A 16,557-nucleotide genomic window follows, 5' to 3' on the forward strand; every position below is an offset into this window, starting at 1 on the left:
ATTAATTACCAGCTTTACAAACTAAATGAACCCAAAAACAATTAAATTTACTGTCTTAAACTCATTTCAAAGAATAAATAAATAATGGATTAACTTACCTGAAACGCCCTGGATACGCCTTGAGCAGCTTATCGGCCGTCTTGTAGTCATCTACCAGATCCTGACAAACCAGAGCTGGATCCTCGCAATCCTCATTGCCGCCGCACCAGATGCGATGGCGACGCGATTGCATGGTGCCCCGCGGATCCCGCACCAGCAGCACAATACGCACATTGGATAGACTGCAATTAAATAGATTCGAGTGTTATGAATATGATAAGTGCACTTGCAGCTATTATATCTGGCGTAATAGTTGCGCATAGAGCGTGAAGTTCGCTGTGCCATAACAATGGCAGGGCCCACTTTAAAATGGCATTCAATTAAATTTAATTTAAAAAATAAAAAACATCAGCTATGAGTCATAATTAGCATTTAATAATAGCTGGCCAATTTGATGATTGTATATTTTAATATCATTAAATATCAACTAAATAATAAAATGTCCATTCCTAAATGCTTGACAATGAGTGAAGATTTTAAAACATTTAATTATAAAGTGATAAAGTTTGTGATAGTTTCTTTTCAAGGCCAAAAAATAACACGTCTACTTTGGATTATATTTTTTTTTATTTAAGATTTATAAATTAAAAGGTTTTTGATAGTTTTTTTTATTGTTGTTGTCTAAGTAACTTTTAAACTTGATAGCTCCATAGCAATTTTCGTGTTTCTTCAAACAATTTGTTACATTATAATAACCTTTAGCTGACATATGTTTCCTATTATTTTTATTGATTTGGGCTATTTGGCTTTTGGCATTTTCTCAAGATGCATTTAGTTATACATCTGTAAAGAATCATAAGGTTTAATACTGTTCGTTTATATTAGCTGCAAGCTCACTCAATTATCAGAACCCTTTAAATTGTCAATGCTTCTTCATCACATCACATCATCATTATTATTATCACTGTTATCATCATTACCGAAATAATAATCGACAGCAACCACAGCAAAGCAAAGTGCAACTGTAGCAGTTAAGCCCCCTACCGAGCCCACAATGCTAATGAGTTTGTGGTAGTTGTAGTAGAACTGTCAACCAGTAAACAAACATTCATAGATATAAATGTATCTCGACGTGCACACAGACACACAGACACAGAGATACATATTCAAATTTGCAAAGCAAATAGTCGGAAGCATGAAATGCGTTCAAAAATTGGCTTTAAGCGCAAGAGTAAAAGTATCTTTTGGGCCAAGTAATATTAATAATATCTATTGACGCCTGTTATACCTTATAAGTAAAGATTTAAAGGGTTTTTGTTTATTAAATTTCAAAATATATATATCTTAAACTACATAACAATTTCTCTTCGTTTTGGTTTTTATAATAGCTCAAGGCTGGAAAAGCTATCGATAATTTTACTGATAGAATTCTCGGTATTTCGTGTAATACATCTTATGTGACTAGTTTTCTAATAGAGGGTATACAAATCGAATGTCATTGAATTGAAATTTTGCGCAAACGTGATACGCCTGTTGACACAATATAATGAAATTTTCAAGCGTTTCTAGCAGAAGAAGAGTCAATGAAATTATTGTGCTCGCATCAGTAGCTGGTTATGCACAAAGTAGTGCAAAGTAGCCTGCAAATAGAGAGATACTTGGATACCAGCTTTCCTTATAGAGCAGCAAAAAGCGACTGCTGAAATTGTTGACAGGGAAAGCAACAAGGCGTGCAAAAATAATAACAGTAACAGTTAACAATAACAGTCACTGTGGAGAACAGCTGCAGAAATACGCAAAGAGCTAAAATCATACAAAAAATTGCACAAAGCCGCAAAAGCGAATTGCGCAAAATACGTGCAGCAAATTGAAATGCCAAAGCAAAAGAGGCAAAAAGTCATTTACATATTGATATAAGCCAACCGAAGGGACCCAGCCAAAGGCAACAAAGTAAACCCCCCTCAAACGAAAAACAAAATAAACAAAGATGATCGAAGTTGAGGCTCTAATATCAGCACATTTGCCAATTGTGTAAGCTTTGTAAGCGGTTTTAGATACAATTCTACGAATTTTTCTAATTTTAATTTTCCATTTTCCAATTTACATTGGGGTTGCTTCCAGTCAAAATGAATGTGTTTCCCAAAAAGGTTATAAATAGTTTAATTACCTTTGCAAATTATTCTGTGTACAAATATGAGTTAGCACTTTATTTTACAGATCTAATTGTTATAATTGAACCTATCCATCCATTAATTAATTAAATGGAAAGATTTTTCACAGGTAACTCAGCCTTTAATTACCTTTATTATCCACGAAATTAGGTGTTTCACAGTAAGTGTATTGCATAGAATCTGTTTAGCCCGGATATTCGTTTATTCGTTGTGATTTCTGTCCGAAGCATAATAAATTATTGAGGTTCAATGTATGCACATATAATTTTATTTATTTATCTCCATCGTTCTGAGCCTTTCTTGTTGCTTCGTCCATTAAATTGCCAACAAGCTTTTCATATGCAATCGTATACAAATATACATAAATTAGTATATTCATATAAATGTTTACACATTGACATCTGATGGATATGCTTGGCAAATTACAACATTTTCAAGTGCCCAAAAATATATTTTTTTGACAGCTGTTCAACAATTTTTTTGCGTTTCGGTTGAATTGAATTTCTATTTAATTGCATTCCATTTCATTTCTAATTTATGCCCAAGAGCACTTTGTGAGCTCCAAGTGCCGACTCGACTTCCACTCAATATTAAAGCACATAATATATTTATATTCATATATACCTTTATATATTTTGTGCACCCACACTATTTGCTTTAATTTCACTTTTTGACAGTTATTTACATAAGATTGTTTGCTTTTTAAGTACAATAGTTACTACAAATATACATAAATATTTTTATATAAGCTAAATAATTATTATACTCAAAAGATGCTTGAACTACATTGCCTTGCGGCATAAATTTTCAAGTAGAGCCTGAGCATAATTAATTTTGAAGATAATCATGATGGTATGATATAATATAATAAATGTAGTCATATTGAGTTTTTATTATTTAATAAAACTCGTTGAAACGTTGCATACCAAAAAGATAAAAATTGAATTAAATTCAATATAAAATAAATTGCACATTATTACATAAATGACATTTGAGGCGTGAACAACTATTATTTATTTATAAAGAACAAATCAATTCACACTTCATAGAATTTAATATAAAACATCAGATATTTGCGATGCAATTGAAACCACCGAATAAAATTATATTAAATTTCGTATATTCAGTTTCCAGAATTTTTATGCAGCATATTTCTGGCTAGCATCAAAGTCATGTAAGAAATTTCATCTCTGTTGCAATATACAAAAAATAGCGCATACGCTCTGTTGACCAAAGGCTCGCTCGCCATGTGTGTGTGTGTGTGTGTGTGTGTGTGTGTGTTTCCTGTGTGTGTGTTGGTTTATTTATACTTATAAATATGCATAATTGTCGCGTGCGGGTAAGCAAAAAACGAATGTTGGAAACGCTATAATATATGTTCTCGAGAAAAAGCGCAATGAAAATTTTCAGCCATGAGAAAACAAAAAATTATTTGTTTAAGTGCGGAAAACAGAAGAAAAAGCACGCCAAAGAGAAAAGGAGAAACAAAAATTAAAAAGACCGTGGACAGAATTAAAATAGCCAAAAGCAGACATGGCAAAACAAATTAAAAATTCAGCACGTGTCGCAATTACCCAACAAATTTACGCGAAGTAACAAAAGGAAATGAATTTAAAATTGCTTAGAATAAACAATGGCAAAATTATGCACTCTGTAAAATGTGTAATTCAAACAATACGGAAAATCTTGTCTGATCTTAAATTTGACTAGTGAATGAAAGAGATTCAAATGCCCGTAAATATGTAGCTACAATTTCCACAGCACTTTCACTAGGGCCACACCTCCTCCTCCTGCTCGCAGACAATTAATCAACATTATCAGCTTATGTCAGACGAACCCATGAAAGCCTCAAAAAAGTTGGGCAACAGCTGCACGCATGAAATTTTACCGCTAATCCAGTTTAATGCTAATTACCCATGTAAAAAGCGGCACAGCCAATATCCTGACAAAGCCAGCAAAAAACTCGCATTTGCCTTTGTGTTACCAAATTGGATTGTTAATATTTCTAGCGCGCGACTACGAGATGATCTGTAAACAGCACTAGAATAATTTTATATCTTAAAGCACAATCTTATTCATTTTTAAATATGTATTATTTAATAAAATATATATTTGAATCAGTATTTCATTACTTTATTTTATTAAATAACTTTAGTTATTATAAATTATGAATAGCGTATTGTGTTATTTAGTGGGACTCATATAGATCGAGGCAGGGACTCGAGTTTATTTTATGGATTGTCTCAGCCGAAAGTCAACTAAATTTACTACAAATCAATTATTTTCTATGCTAATTAAATATAGAAAAAAGAAGTAATGCATTAATTTAATAGCTAAATATCTTATATAAAATATCTTTTAAATATGCTTTCCTTCAGCTATCACATTTCAGACGCTGACTATCAAGGGGTTGTTCAAAGTCTAAAGTCTATTGATTTCTTAATAAAAAATTAAATGTCATTAAATGTGTAAGCACATGTCAACTATGTTAAAGGTTCTTTAAGATTTTTAACTACAGTAAAATAAAAATTGTATCCAAATATCATTCTGATAAAAGAAATGTAAGTCTTTTTCTACAGCATTTTTATGCATGTTTTATCCATGTCTTATAATAATTGAAATGTTTTAACATTTTTACAAAAAAAATAAAATTAGTTTTTTTTTTAGCTAAGATGCGTTTGATTAGTGTTCTTGCATCTGTTGGACTTTTTAATGCTAGCTACACATACCCTTTTAAATTTTTTTTTCTCATTAGGTAAATAAATCTCTTTGTTAAGCTCCAAAGCTGCCCTCAAATTGTAACAAAATAAAAAATGAGTTTAAGCAGAGCCCCTCAAAGCATATATGCTATCAAATGTATCCGTACAAGAAATGTTCCATTGGGTCACGCAAATGTATGTCATTCATTAGGAAAGACATCTATAGATATGTAGACAGATGAGTTATGGTAGTGTTATAGAAATAAGTGTTGTGCTGTGCTGTGGAGAGCTCTGCTAATGACCAAGCGCGTTTTGTCTATCGATTGGTGGATCGGTTCATATGCGAGGTTCAAGGCCTCAAGCAACACGTGAGCCAAACAACAGAAATAGCTTAACCACTTTTGCTTTTATACGATTTTGTGAGCCGCCACAAAAGTTATGTAAATATGTGGCTAACGCACGTACACATACATTTACATATGTATGTGTAATATGTCTCTTTTAGTCATATTATGGCGCATTATATTGATAAATCATTAGGCATTAGCGTTTATTAGAGCTGACCCAAAAACAAAAAAAATATATATAATAAAACAAACAAAGTTCTAGTTCAGTTAACTGTAAACGTGCTTTATGTCTATAGTATATATCTTTAGCTTGTAGGAATATCCCATCAGCATATTCGAAATGTATCTTTCGCTATTGATTGCTTTTAGTTTATGTTTTTAAATAGTCTTGCGCTGTTGTCTATTTTTCTTGTGTTCTTTTTTCTTGCAAATTTTTGTTTGCCTTTTGATCTTGGCAACTATGTCAAAATGCCGCAAACTGCCGCAGCAAAAAAAAAAAAAAATAACACAAACAAATTATACAAAAAACACAAAAACAAAAAAGCGGGTCCGAAATTTGTGACGGCTTTGTATGAATCAGACACGTAGATTTTTTTGGGGGCCAGCACAGATTTTCAGCGCGTTTTTCATGCGGTGCCGCAACGTCGGCCAATGGGTCAACACTGCAATGGAGCAGCAAGACGAAGGGGGATTGTCTCTGGCGGGGTAGCCAAAAACACACAAATTGAAAATTCGTTAGTTTTTGCTTAGCCAGCGAAATTGGACTTACATATAAATGGGTAAATTTATAAGAAATGCTACTTATAAATATATATTCATATTTATTTTAGTTTTTAGCCTCCGACGAGGCAAGCAAATTATCCGAATTTGATGACGAAATCAATGAAGAATTCGAGTTGGCATTAACGACGACCTGCATTCTTTTTTTAAATATAATTTTTAATTGCCATTTAAACTCCAACACACACACACACACACGTCAACAATAAGTCTAACATAGCACTTCATTTAAGTAAAATATGCTTTTTTTTTTATTTTATAGCATTAATCAACATTTAAGCATTTTATCAACATTTAATCTTCTATTCATAACTGGCATTTTACCAATAAAAGAAAATAATTGAAATAAAGTTGTATTCTGACCAATCTTTTAAAAATCTTGTTAAATGCCTAATTTTAAACAGATTTTAAATGTTTTTATACCAAACAATATTTCTTTGAATTCATTAGACTAAACGATTTATAAACATAAATAAAAATTAGCTTTATGCACTTATTTTTATTTCGTGCACATAAATATATCATCCTTATGAAATGTTTAACTTGTATACATATATTTTACAAAGCACGAATAATTTTTCACAGTGCCATTATTGCAAAATTTTAAATCATCTTGACTTATTACCCACAAGTGTTAAAAACCATATTCATACATATACCCAGAGGCTGCTGACGTTGTTTGAATAAAAACTAATTGCGCACATTAAATGGAATTCAGGCAGCGCATAAATAACAATTAAAAACAGATGGACTATATTGGCCCAAAAATTAGCATTTATTCGTATAATGATGTGTGTGTAGCAAAACTGGACCGTGGCCGTCGTATAAATAAACACAATTACCACATATAAACAAATAATAATCAATTGTATTTACAAATAAAATTAGAATCACCTTAAAAGCTAATATATTAACTTTCTAACACAAAAACAGTTGCATGAATATCAATTAAGCAAAGTTAATTAATAACAAATTTTATTTATTTGAAAAAATGTACATTTGAAATCCACAACAAACTGAAAGCAGATACAAAAACTTTAATAATAACGCGCGAAATTTATCGATTTAACAAGTGACTAACGAAAACAAATCGCAAACAAATACGGCAAACACGTACTACCCTCTCTATAAGAACTTGGCCCATATATCTGAGTAATAACCGTTTTTGTAACGCCCACCAAAAATATGCAGAGTGCAGAATATACTCGAGCAACAAGAAACAAAGAAAACACAGAGAATAAACGAGCCACAAGCATTCAACATTTTAAAAACGACAATGCTAAATGAAGTTGCGGCACCCAACGTGAAGCACACAATAGAAATTCCACAAAAGGGCTTCAAATTTGCAACTGGCCCAAAGTTGTACTTAGCAGAAACATGCTAAAAACTAAAAGCTACATTTAATTTCCAAATAGAGGCGAACGAGTCGACAACGTGTATCATAAAAGACTGTGGCGCCCAACGAGGGGCGATACGAATCAGCGAACAATAGCCGCAACAGGCTGAGCACTTTTTCCAGTTAAAGGCAAACTTAATTTTCACATGAACCATATTACATGGTGAAAGGATAAGGGAAAAAACAGGAATGCATTTCGCCCCATTTTAGGAGCTGTCCGAATGTAATTTTAACTAGTTATCTACCCCATGACATGTGAGACAGGACTAAGGTCAAAAAAAAGGGAAACACATACGCTCCAATCATGCAGTTGCATGCAAAATTTAGTAAAACATGTAAAATGCATTATTGCAATGTGTTGATGGTGCTCCCACTCTTGCAATTTCATTGTTGGCTTTTGGGTCAAGGGTTTTTTTGGTGAGTTTTCTGTAATGACAGCTGCTGTTAATTCGCAAGTTGGCTGTACAAATGTGAGTTGGATGTGTCCAAATAAAATTAGTTATTTAGAAAAGTGAGTTGCGGAATTACAGAAGGGGAGTTTTGTTATAATTGGAAAAAAGCTAGCAGAGCTTTTATAATTTTAAATTAAATTTTTGACTTGAAGTCACGCAAGTTCTAAGCACCTCGCTTTGGGCATTAGACTCTGCGTAACATAGGCCTAGTTTCTATCACATTGTGAATTGCACCTTGAACTTGAATAAACCTAATTCACGCATACTAGTCTGGCGTTTAGACAAAAATGGTAAATTGCGTGACGCTAATAACAGTTTACAGCACTTGAGCCAAGCTAAACTGTAACTTTGCGGTGTTTTCCATGTCAGGGCAATTCCCAAACTGGGTCAGAAATACTGGAAAGTACCAGCGCGCTTGATCAATTTCAAATTGTAAACAGCAGGCAACGAGGGCCACACACAAAATGCGAAATGAAATCAATGTGAAAAATTGCCGGTAAATGCAAACAACGCCAAATGTCAATCAAAGTCAACTGGGGATGCGACGCCGACGACGACGACGAACCAAGTTGAGTGGCAAAAGAGAAAGGCAGAAAGTCGGAAAGTCTGAAAGTCAGGGAATGACAATAGACAAAGCGCAAATAAAAAAAAAAAAAAAACTGGGCGGCGGATACACTGAACGAGGGAGGTCAGGTTCGCTGCAATAGAGCAATGCAAGTTTTTCCTGCAAATATTTCTTTTCCAACATTTTATTTTTGGCGCCTTGACACATGAAGCCCCCTTGAGGAGGCAGCAACAGCAGCCGAGGTGCAAAAGCCTCTTAGAAACTTCATTAATAACAAACTAAGCGACTCTCTAATGACGTGAAAATATACATATGACAAGGCAATGGCCGCACGTTCGTCCAGACGAAATAAACAATAGCCGCAGAGCAGCGCGTGGATGGGCCATGCTCTGCACCCGGAACATGGTCGGGTTTGACTGATGCCCCAGGTCCGACCCATGGGGAGGCCAACAATTGAAACGCGGCTCTTATTGTCTGCTGAGATTTTACCGGCAGTATTTTTAATACCCTTTCCATGGGTATGTTTATTGTATAACGCATTATTCTGTCGAACGTATATTTCAGAAGAGCAACGGATGACTCAGTCTTTTTACGGATAGGATACATCTACAGATGACCATGTAGCCTCTATAAATGCATCTTTCATAATTGTAATCGGTTTTAATTTGATAGATTTTTTTTGTGATTAGCCAGCTAGTTTTTAATCCACATTTTGTAACAAATTAATGCAGCAAAATTAGCAGACAATAAAATATATATCTTTTCTTTTGCTTATAACAGCTTTATTTTATTTTATTTAAGCAGCTTATTTAAATCTTCCTTTTTTCATTCATGCTAATAATTAACAAAAACAATTTTATCTTTGCACAAAAACTTTTTGACCTTGCATAACTAAGACGTTTACCAACTTTAAGTATATATTTATAGAGTATCAGTACTTCGTGCTGTGCTCTTTCTTTGCACTTTTTTCCCTCATCTCTTTTTGTGTGCTGTGCCAACGTATGAAATTTATGGTGTTCGTGCATTTGACATGAAGCCTTTAGGGCCACGCTTTTGATAGGCTACCCAAAGCATACCGAACCGTACCGAATCTGGGATCTATGTGTGTTTACTCAGTGCTGGTATGTTTTTCTTTTTTGTTTGGCAGCTGATGATGCCACAAGAAAGACAGCCAGTATCAGGCAATTTAACTGACATGTGAAATTATTATAGAGCAAAGACTTATTGTGGGCGCTAGCAGTACATAAATTAGCCAAAGGCATCAAAGAGCAGCTCACATTTATGAAGAAAGATGAATGTGAGCCTGGCTCTGAGTAGCAGCAAGCCAATGAATACATTGATGATACTATCTCGGATAGTTACGAGCTTTGGCATCACATAATTATATCTAGGTGAACTAATTGGTAACTAATTTCATTAGACTTGTGTTTGATCCTTCATTGTTTGGTAAAGGCTTACTTAAGAATAATTCACAGCTTGACATTTGTTTACTACTTTACTCCTTTAACTGCTCGCCAAATATTTATCATGTAAATTAAATATTAACATGCTGATTGGCTAACGAGAGTAGAAATAATTAAAATTCAGCTAAATTTATTAGCATTAAAGTAGATGAAAAGAACAATGTACGTTTTAGTTACAGCAATTTACCTACTTAAAACTTTTCACATCTATTATTTTTATATAAGTACGCAAGTCATTAAACGTTGCTTCCTGCAACCACTTGACTTGACTTGATGCGCGTGTAATTGAATTTTGCACTTTGGCGAATTTTGACCCAGAAAAGTTGGGCCAAAATCAATAGGAAGCGGACACTAATGGTCGATAGAAATTTACTCTAAACTTTAATTACAACGATATTTCACATACAAATGTTGCAGAACAATGCATTTAAAATTTGATGCTACAGTTTGAGTTTTCATATATTTAAATTATAGTTCCGAAAATTCAAATAGAATAAACATCAAATACATTCATTATATTAATATGAAAGTTTCTTGACGTTGTCCAACACTCTAACTCTGTAAAAATAAATTTGTCATACAAATTGTTATCGTTTTTCAATACTAAACTAATATCGCATTTGAACAATTTTTATTTATTACGAACTTAAGTAATCCAAAAAACTGTTCAAATATATATTTTAAGAAATAATAGCCCTTATCATGTTAGCCAGCCCTTAAATATTCCCCAGTCACAGACGTGTGCCAAGCGGTGCAAGAGGCAGCATCTTAAGGTTTCCCCTACTTTGCGCTCATTTGTTGACTTTTCAACATTTCTAGTGCCGACTGAGCTACTTAATGACTTATCGCCATCATTATGCCTCGCTGGCTGCCTTTTGGGCTGCCCGAGAATTGCGGCCAGAGTTAAGAAAGCGTAAAGTGAAAGATACTCGAGTGGCAAAGAGATGCCAGCCAAGTGCAACGCTAGCTGCAGCCTCCGCAGTCTTATACAGCCTCCTGCTGTCGCTTGACTAAGTGACATTCGGATGGGCAGCCCATAACACTTTCAGCCTTTCAGAACTATGCGTCACCCACATAAATTCAGGCTGCGCTCAGGCCAAACCTTTCTCTTTGCTTGCACAACCAAAATGCAATTAAATGTAGCCAAAAAAAAATACGCGAACACATAACGAGAAAACTGGGAATTGAACGAAACTTAGATACACTTTAACAAATGTATATGTTTGAATTCAAATAATTCGAAATAGTTGAAAAATGGTTTACTTTTTATAGAAGAAATACATAAGCTTTAAAATATATCACACATATTAAAGACATATAGGTTTGAAAAACAATGCAAGGAATGCAATAATAAATATTATAAAATAAAGATTCAATTTAATTCATCTATACAGTTCTGTATATAATATAGCTGATGTTAAAGAGATCAGGAACGGCCAATTAAATATTCGGAAAATGATAGTCAGCAAATGGCTTTGAGTTCGTTTTTCTGTTCATATTGTAAAAGTTTTTTCGATTGGCTATTAAATATCAAAACTAATTGGTACATCCAAAGTTTGCGAGGGAGTGAACTCGGTTAAAACTATTTACAAGCTGCAACACAAAGGTAATTAAATGCATCGCCAGGGTATCAGAAAAACCAGTTATGCTCGCCCAAAGGAGACTGCCTGCTGCCTGAATGGAAACCTGGACTGGGACTGCGGCGGCAGCTGCTGTTACCGGAACGGGGACTTCAATGTCGCCCAAGGCAATAACAATAATGCCGCCGCCATTCAAAATCCAATAATATGTATAACCAATGCCGCACCTTTTGGGTGTCACCGAGGGTGCGGGGGATGTCCGCCTGAGTTGGTAATGCAGCTGCCATCCATTTTATTGTCATGTAAATGCAATTTATGTGTTGCCCCCGGCCTCGGCACTTTACACACTCTTCCCCACCTCAATCTTTCTCTCACTCTTTCTCTCTCTCTCACTCGGTCTCTTTGTTAGCTTTTAACCAAATTGCTCCACTTGCAATCGCTGGGCTAAGCGGGGCGTGGCAGAGGCAGCCAATTGGTTCCTTGCCGCACCCAACAACATTTTGACACTTCATTTCACTTAGGTTGCAATTTTTATTTGCCAGCTCGTCTTGTGTACTTAGTACGCTTCCGTTTTGCTCTGTTGTGCCACGCCCATGCCCAGAGGTTGAGATTTACTTATTTATAAAATGAGCAGCAACATTTTTTCTAGCCTTTTACCCACTGCGATTTGAATTGTACGTGAACTGGGCGCAGAACTTCGCCGAGATAACAAATTTGATATTCTTATCAGAAAGCAAAGCTTCTTTCAAATTAATAACTAAGCTTTTTGTAATGCTTTAATTTTAGTTTTAATAAACTCATATCAACTCTTGAAGAAGTAAACTAAACTAATTTCGGTAAACGAATTGTTGTGCAAGTCAGAAGAACAAGACAGGTATATTGGATTTAACTCTTTGAGAATTGGAACAAAAACTAAAAAAATGATATTTATATTGTACTTCCTCTAATCTTAGTGAATGGAAATTTTCTATGTTATCTGAATTTGCGTGTTTACTTTGACGTTTTGCTTAACTATCTTTGACTATAAATTTATCAGTTGTTTCATTATGACATTTACCAGATAACAACTAGAATTGTGATAGGCCTAAATTCATTCTACAGATTACAACTTGTCAAGAATTAACATTTAATTGTATAAATTAGGCACTTATTTTTTGTTCATTTCTGTAGAAAATTAGTGTTATTATTTATTGGGGGCCTTCTCTATCATTTTAAGAGATATATGTGCGTTTTCATAGAGAAAAAAAGTTAATATGACTTTAGTTTTGTAAATCTCTAGGCGTGCAAAACTTAAGGACCCAAGGACCTAGGCTACTGAAAAAAAGAACTGTTTAAATACTAGATTGCTTAAAAAAATTCTATTTTAGCCAATGCTATATAAAAATAAATTCTTAAAAATGAATCTTTGGGCATTCATAGCACTATATTATACAAAATATATTACTTGCTTATTTACAGAGTTCCGCCACTTCCAGTAGTATGAATATTTTTTGTATGATTACCGATGTACATACCTGCAAGAAAAGAACAGATAATATTATGTTAATAAACATTATACAATGCATACGAATCGATTTCAATAACAGCACAGCCCGCACAAGAATATTCGCATAAGTATAAACAGCAGAAGGCAATTACGAGTTGCATCAATTCAAATGACGCCCACAAATGAATTAAAAACAATCATCAATTTAAGATGCAAGGTCTTGCAAAAAAAAGTTTCGAATTCAATGCGCACGTACTGACTGCCCACATGCACGGACTGCATCTGCATCTGCATCTGCATCTGGGCACATCTCTCGTGCCTGGTCGGCCAAAGTGCGGCGACCGGAGCTAGTTGTTTATGGAGTTGCAACCTGGCGAAAGGGTGGCACGTCGCGCGCGCAGCACGTTGCATTATTTGGAGCGAGGCTGGCAATAAATTGCAGGGCATTGTGGGGGGGCCCGCTGTGACAAATGGCGGGCGAGTGAAAGGCATTGGATAATTGGAAAGTGGAGCCAGCAACTAAATTGGCTTAATTTAAGCTGACCAGCAGAAAAAGCAAAGACCAACGAGCACAATAAACTGTGTACTCAACATACTAAAATTGAATACAAATTAATAAATATATATATAGCATATAATATGAATTTAATTTCAATTAAATTAAGAACAACGTTTCACAAATGATCCTCCACATCAAATAAAACAAAATAAATTGGCATATAATAATATTTATAATATTTACAAATTGAGTAACAATTTTTTTTTTCTAACGTGGAGTGTTTACTGCATTTTTTATGTAAAATAATTAATTTTGTATATTCTTTAATGATAATAATAAAAGTAATATACATGCATATAATAAATAAATAATAAATAATATAACAAGGAACTCGGAGAACAATGCCTCAAGTCCACACATAATAAAATCAATTTAGGCCGTGCATTATCGCAATTTCAAATTCTGGCATGAGGTGGAGAAAACTAAAACTAATTTTGCGTTTATTACAGGTTACGAAATGTGCGCAAATTATATGAAAACGCAGTCAGACAGACACATACAGATACATCTACACACACACACATATGCACAAAGAGCTATTACCAGAGCGCGCACAACACAAGATATAGATACTGATATAAATGTAGATACAAAACGTACTCGTACTGTGCGAATGCCATTGTCCGGACAAGACCAAACCAAACCAGAGCCAAAGCCGTAGCTAACAATGCATAAAAGAAGAAGAAGAAGAAGCGCAAGAAGCCAGCGGCAGAAGAATGCAAGAAGAAGAGGCGCAACGCGGCATTCGCAGCGCCACACAAAGGTGCCACGTAGAAAATTGCATAAGAATAGAACTAATTTAAACAACTTACAGATACCGCGGTACCAAGTACAACGCCCCTTGTGCTGCCCACTGAAGGTAATAAAAATTATACAATGACTGCACAAGCATGATTGCGCGAGAGGGAGAGCAAAGAGATAGAGAAATAGAAAGAGGGCGGGAGGGAGAGTGAGAGGTATCTACCCCATAGACGCCGAAATATATCAATAGTAGATGCATCACGGTCTGACTAAAATTGCATTGTGTTCAGCTGCGTTTACATGCATTGTGTTGCATTGTATCTGCCAGCCACTCAGATTGTATCTGTCAGATACTTTTGCCGCCACTGAGGGGCTGATGCGTCAGTTTGCGCTGTTCTTGACGAGCTGCGGTATTGATACAATGCAAAAACGAACAATATAAAGATAAGTAGCTATAAACTTTTTTTTATTTAATAGGTTAATATGAAAAATAGATACATATAACTTAAACTTATACGAATTCTACAAGGTATAAACAAATATATCCTAAATATGTTTCATATATATAAACGCAGCATATCCAAATATTGTTTTGTTTAAATATTCCAAATAAAAGTTATTAGAAAGAAATAATAACTTCCTTCAAGCAATATTAAATTGCAGAAAATATAGAAAAATTATGATGTGTTAAAAATATTCTTTATTTACGTTAATTTGTTACTCAATAAAAATATGTAAAAATAAAAATATGTGTAATTTGGAAATTCAAGTAAAATGTAAATGAAAGAAACAAAATTAATTCATAAGCAAAAAGAAAACAGTACATCTTTTAATATATGTAAAAATATGTTTGCATAAATTATATTTGGTTTGCACAGAAAATGCAATAAGTAGACAACAAAAAATTGAAAAAGTGGAAATATTTAAAATAAATATAAATATTTGCAGATATCCAAAATATTCCACAATACATTTATACTTTTATTTATATCCTGAATTAAAAAATGGAAATGTATGTAACAGGCAGAAGGAAACGTCTCCGACCACATAAATTATAAATATTCATCTTGATGGCCGAGTATTTCGGAAGAAAAACGTTAGGGGTATTTGCTAATCGAGCACTTCCATTATTTACTTGCTGAATTTACGTTTATCAAGACGAAAAACAATAAAAATTGATTATGTAAATTTATTAATATGGATAACAACTCAGGCCTTAAAGAAATTCCATTAAGTTTTGCATGTAAGACAATTAATTGAAATACATTTCTTTTTAAGTGATTAGCTCATTTAAGATATTGTTGCCCTTATATATAAGTGTGTCAGGCGGAAAAGATCCATTCACTTTTTTGTGGCTTAAATGTATCCGCAGCTACTTAAACAACTCGCACATCTGCATGTCAATCCTTGACTTTGCAGGCTTAATTATACAACAAGGAAACCGGAACGGCGTACGTGCCCACGTTACCACGCCCAGCCCGTCACACCGCCTCTACGCCTCCACTCGTACAGGCGTTACATATGCAAACAAATTACAGAAAAGGCAAAGTGGGGCACGTAGCTTTTTATGCGACCACATTGCCTGCCGCCACCCGCCAACACTTCTTGCCACAACGAGCCCCTCATCGCCAGGCCAACAGATGAGTTTCACCCGGATGAGTTGACACTGTCGCCGCCGTCGTCGTCCCAGCCATTGCCCCGCCGCGCCTTTGCGCGGGTCCAGGCAGGTTGTTAAGCAAAAGTCACGTTGGTCGAGACGCCGTTTGGCCAACCTCAAGGTTAAGTGGCAAAGAGCTGCGGCAAAGGGGAGCGCCAGTGCAGTGGAGATAAGCGAAAATTTGTTTACCATAAGCTTGACAGTTATTTGTTTTAATAAGAGCCAGATTAAAAATTGTTTCCGCGAAACAGTTGGCTAATAAATTAAATTTTTAAAGATCCAGCGACTTACACAAGCCCGAGAACCTTTATTGAGATACAAATAAGACAGACAATGGAGAAGCCTCTTGGCTAAAAGCATAAAGAAAGTCGCTCTTATTAATAAATAAACTGCTTTAAGTCAGTGTTCAAGTTAATTACTAAGCGACGGCGCCTAATTTATTAGAAACTGAGAAGGAAATGTTTTAATTTCATTTTATTTACTATTGAATACAAAGGTACATCATTTGATTAAATTTAACCTGACATTTAAAAACTCTTATTACCTCCTTCCCAAGCTCGGTTTTAACGTGGCTTTATTTATTTGCTGATAAATTATAACTTTTAAGTTATAGAAACTGATT

At 34.6% G+C, this 16,557-nt stretch overlaps 1 protein-coding gene across 1 annotated transcript in view; it reads right to left on the reverse strand.

Annotated features, from left to right (window-relative positions):
- The window catches only part of LOC6634350 (carbohydrate sulfotransferase 4), a 37,319-nt gene that overhangs the window by 1,688 nt on the left and 19,074 nt on the right, over positions 1 to 16,557 (reverse strand). The window contains exon 2 of the mRNA XM_002057778.4: positions 99 to 281. Within this exon, the coding sequence (XP_002057814.1) occupies positions 99 to 281 (183 nt within the window). The remainder of the gene's footprint in view (positions 1 to 98; positions 282 to 16,557) is intronic.

This window comes from Drosophila virilis, chromosome 4 (assembly GCF_030788295.1).
Source record: "Drosophila virilis strain 15010-1051.87 chromosome 4, Dvir_AGI_RSII-ME, whole genome shotgun sequence".
Lineage (NCBI taxonomy): Eukaryota > Metazoa > Arthropoda > Insecta > Diptera > Drosophilidae > Drosophila > Drosophila virilis.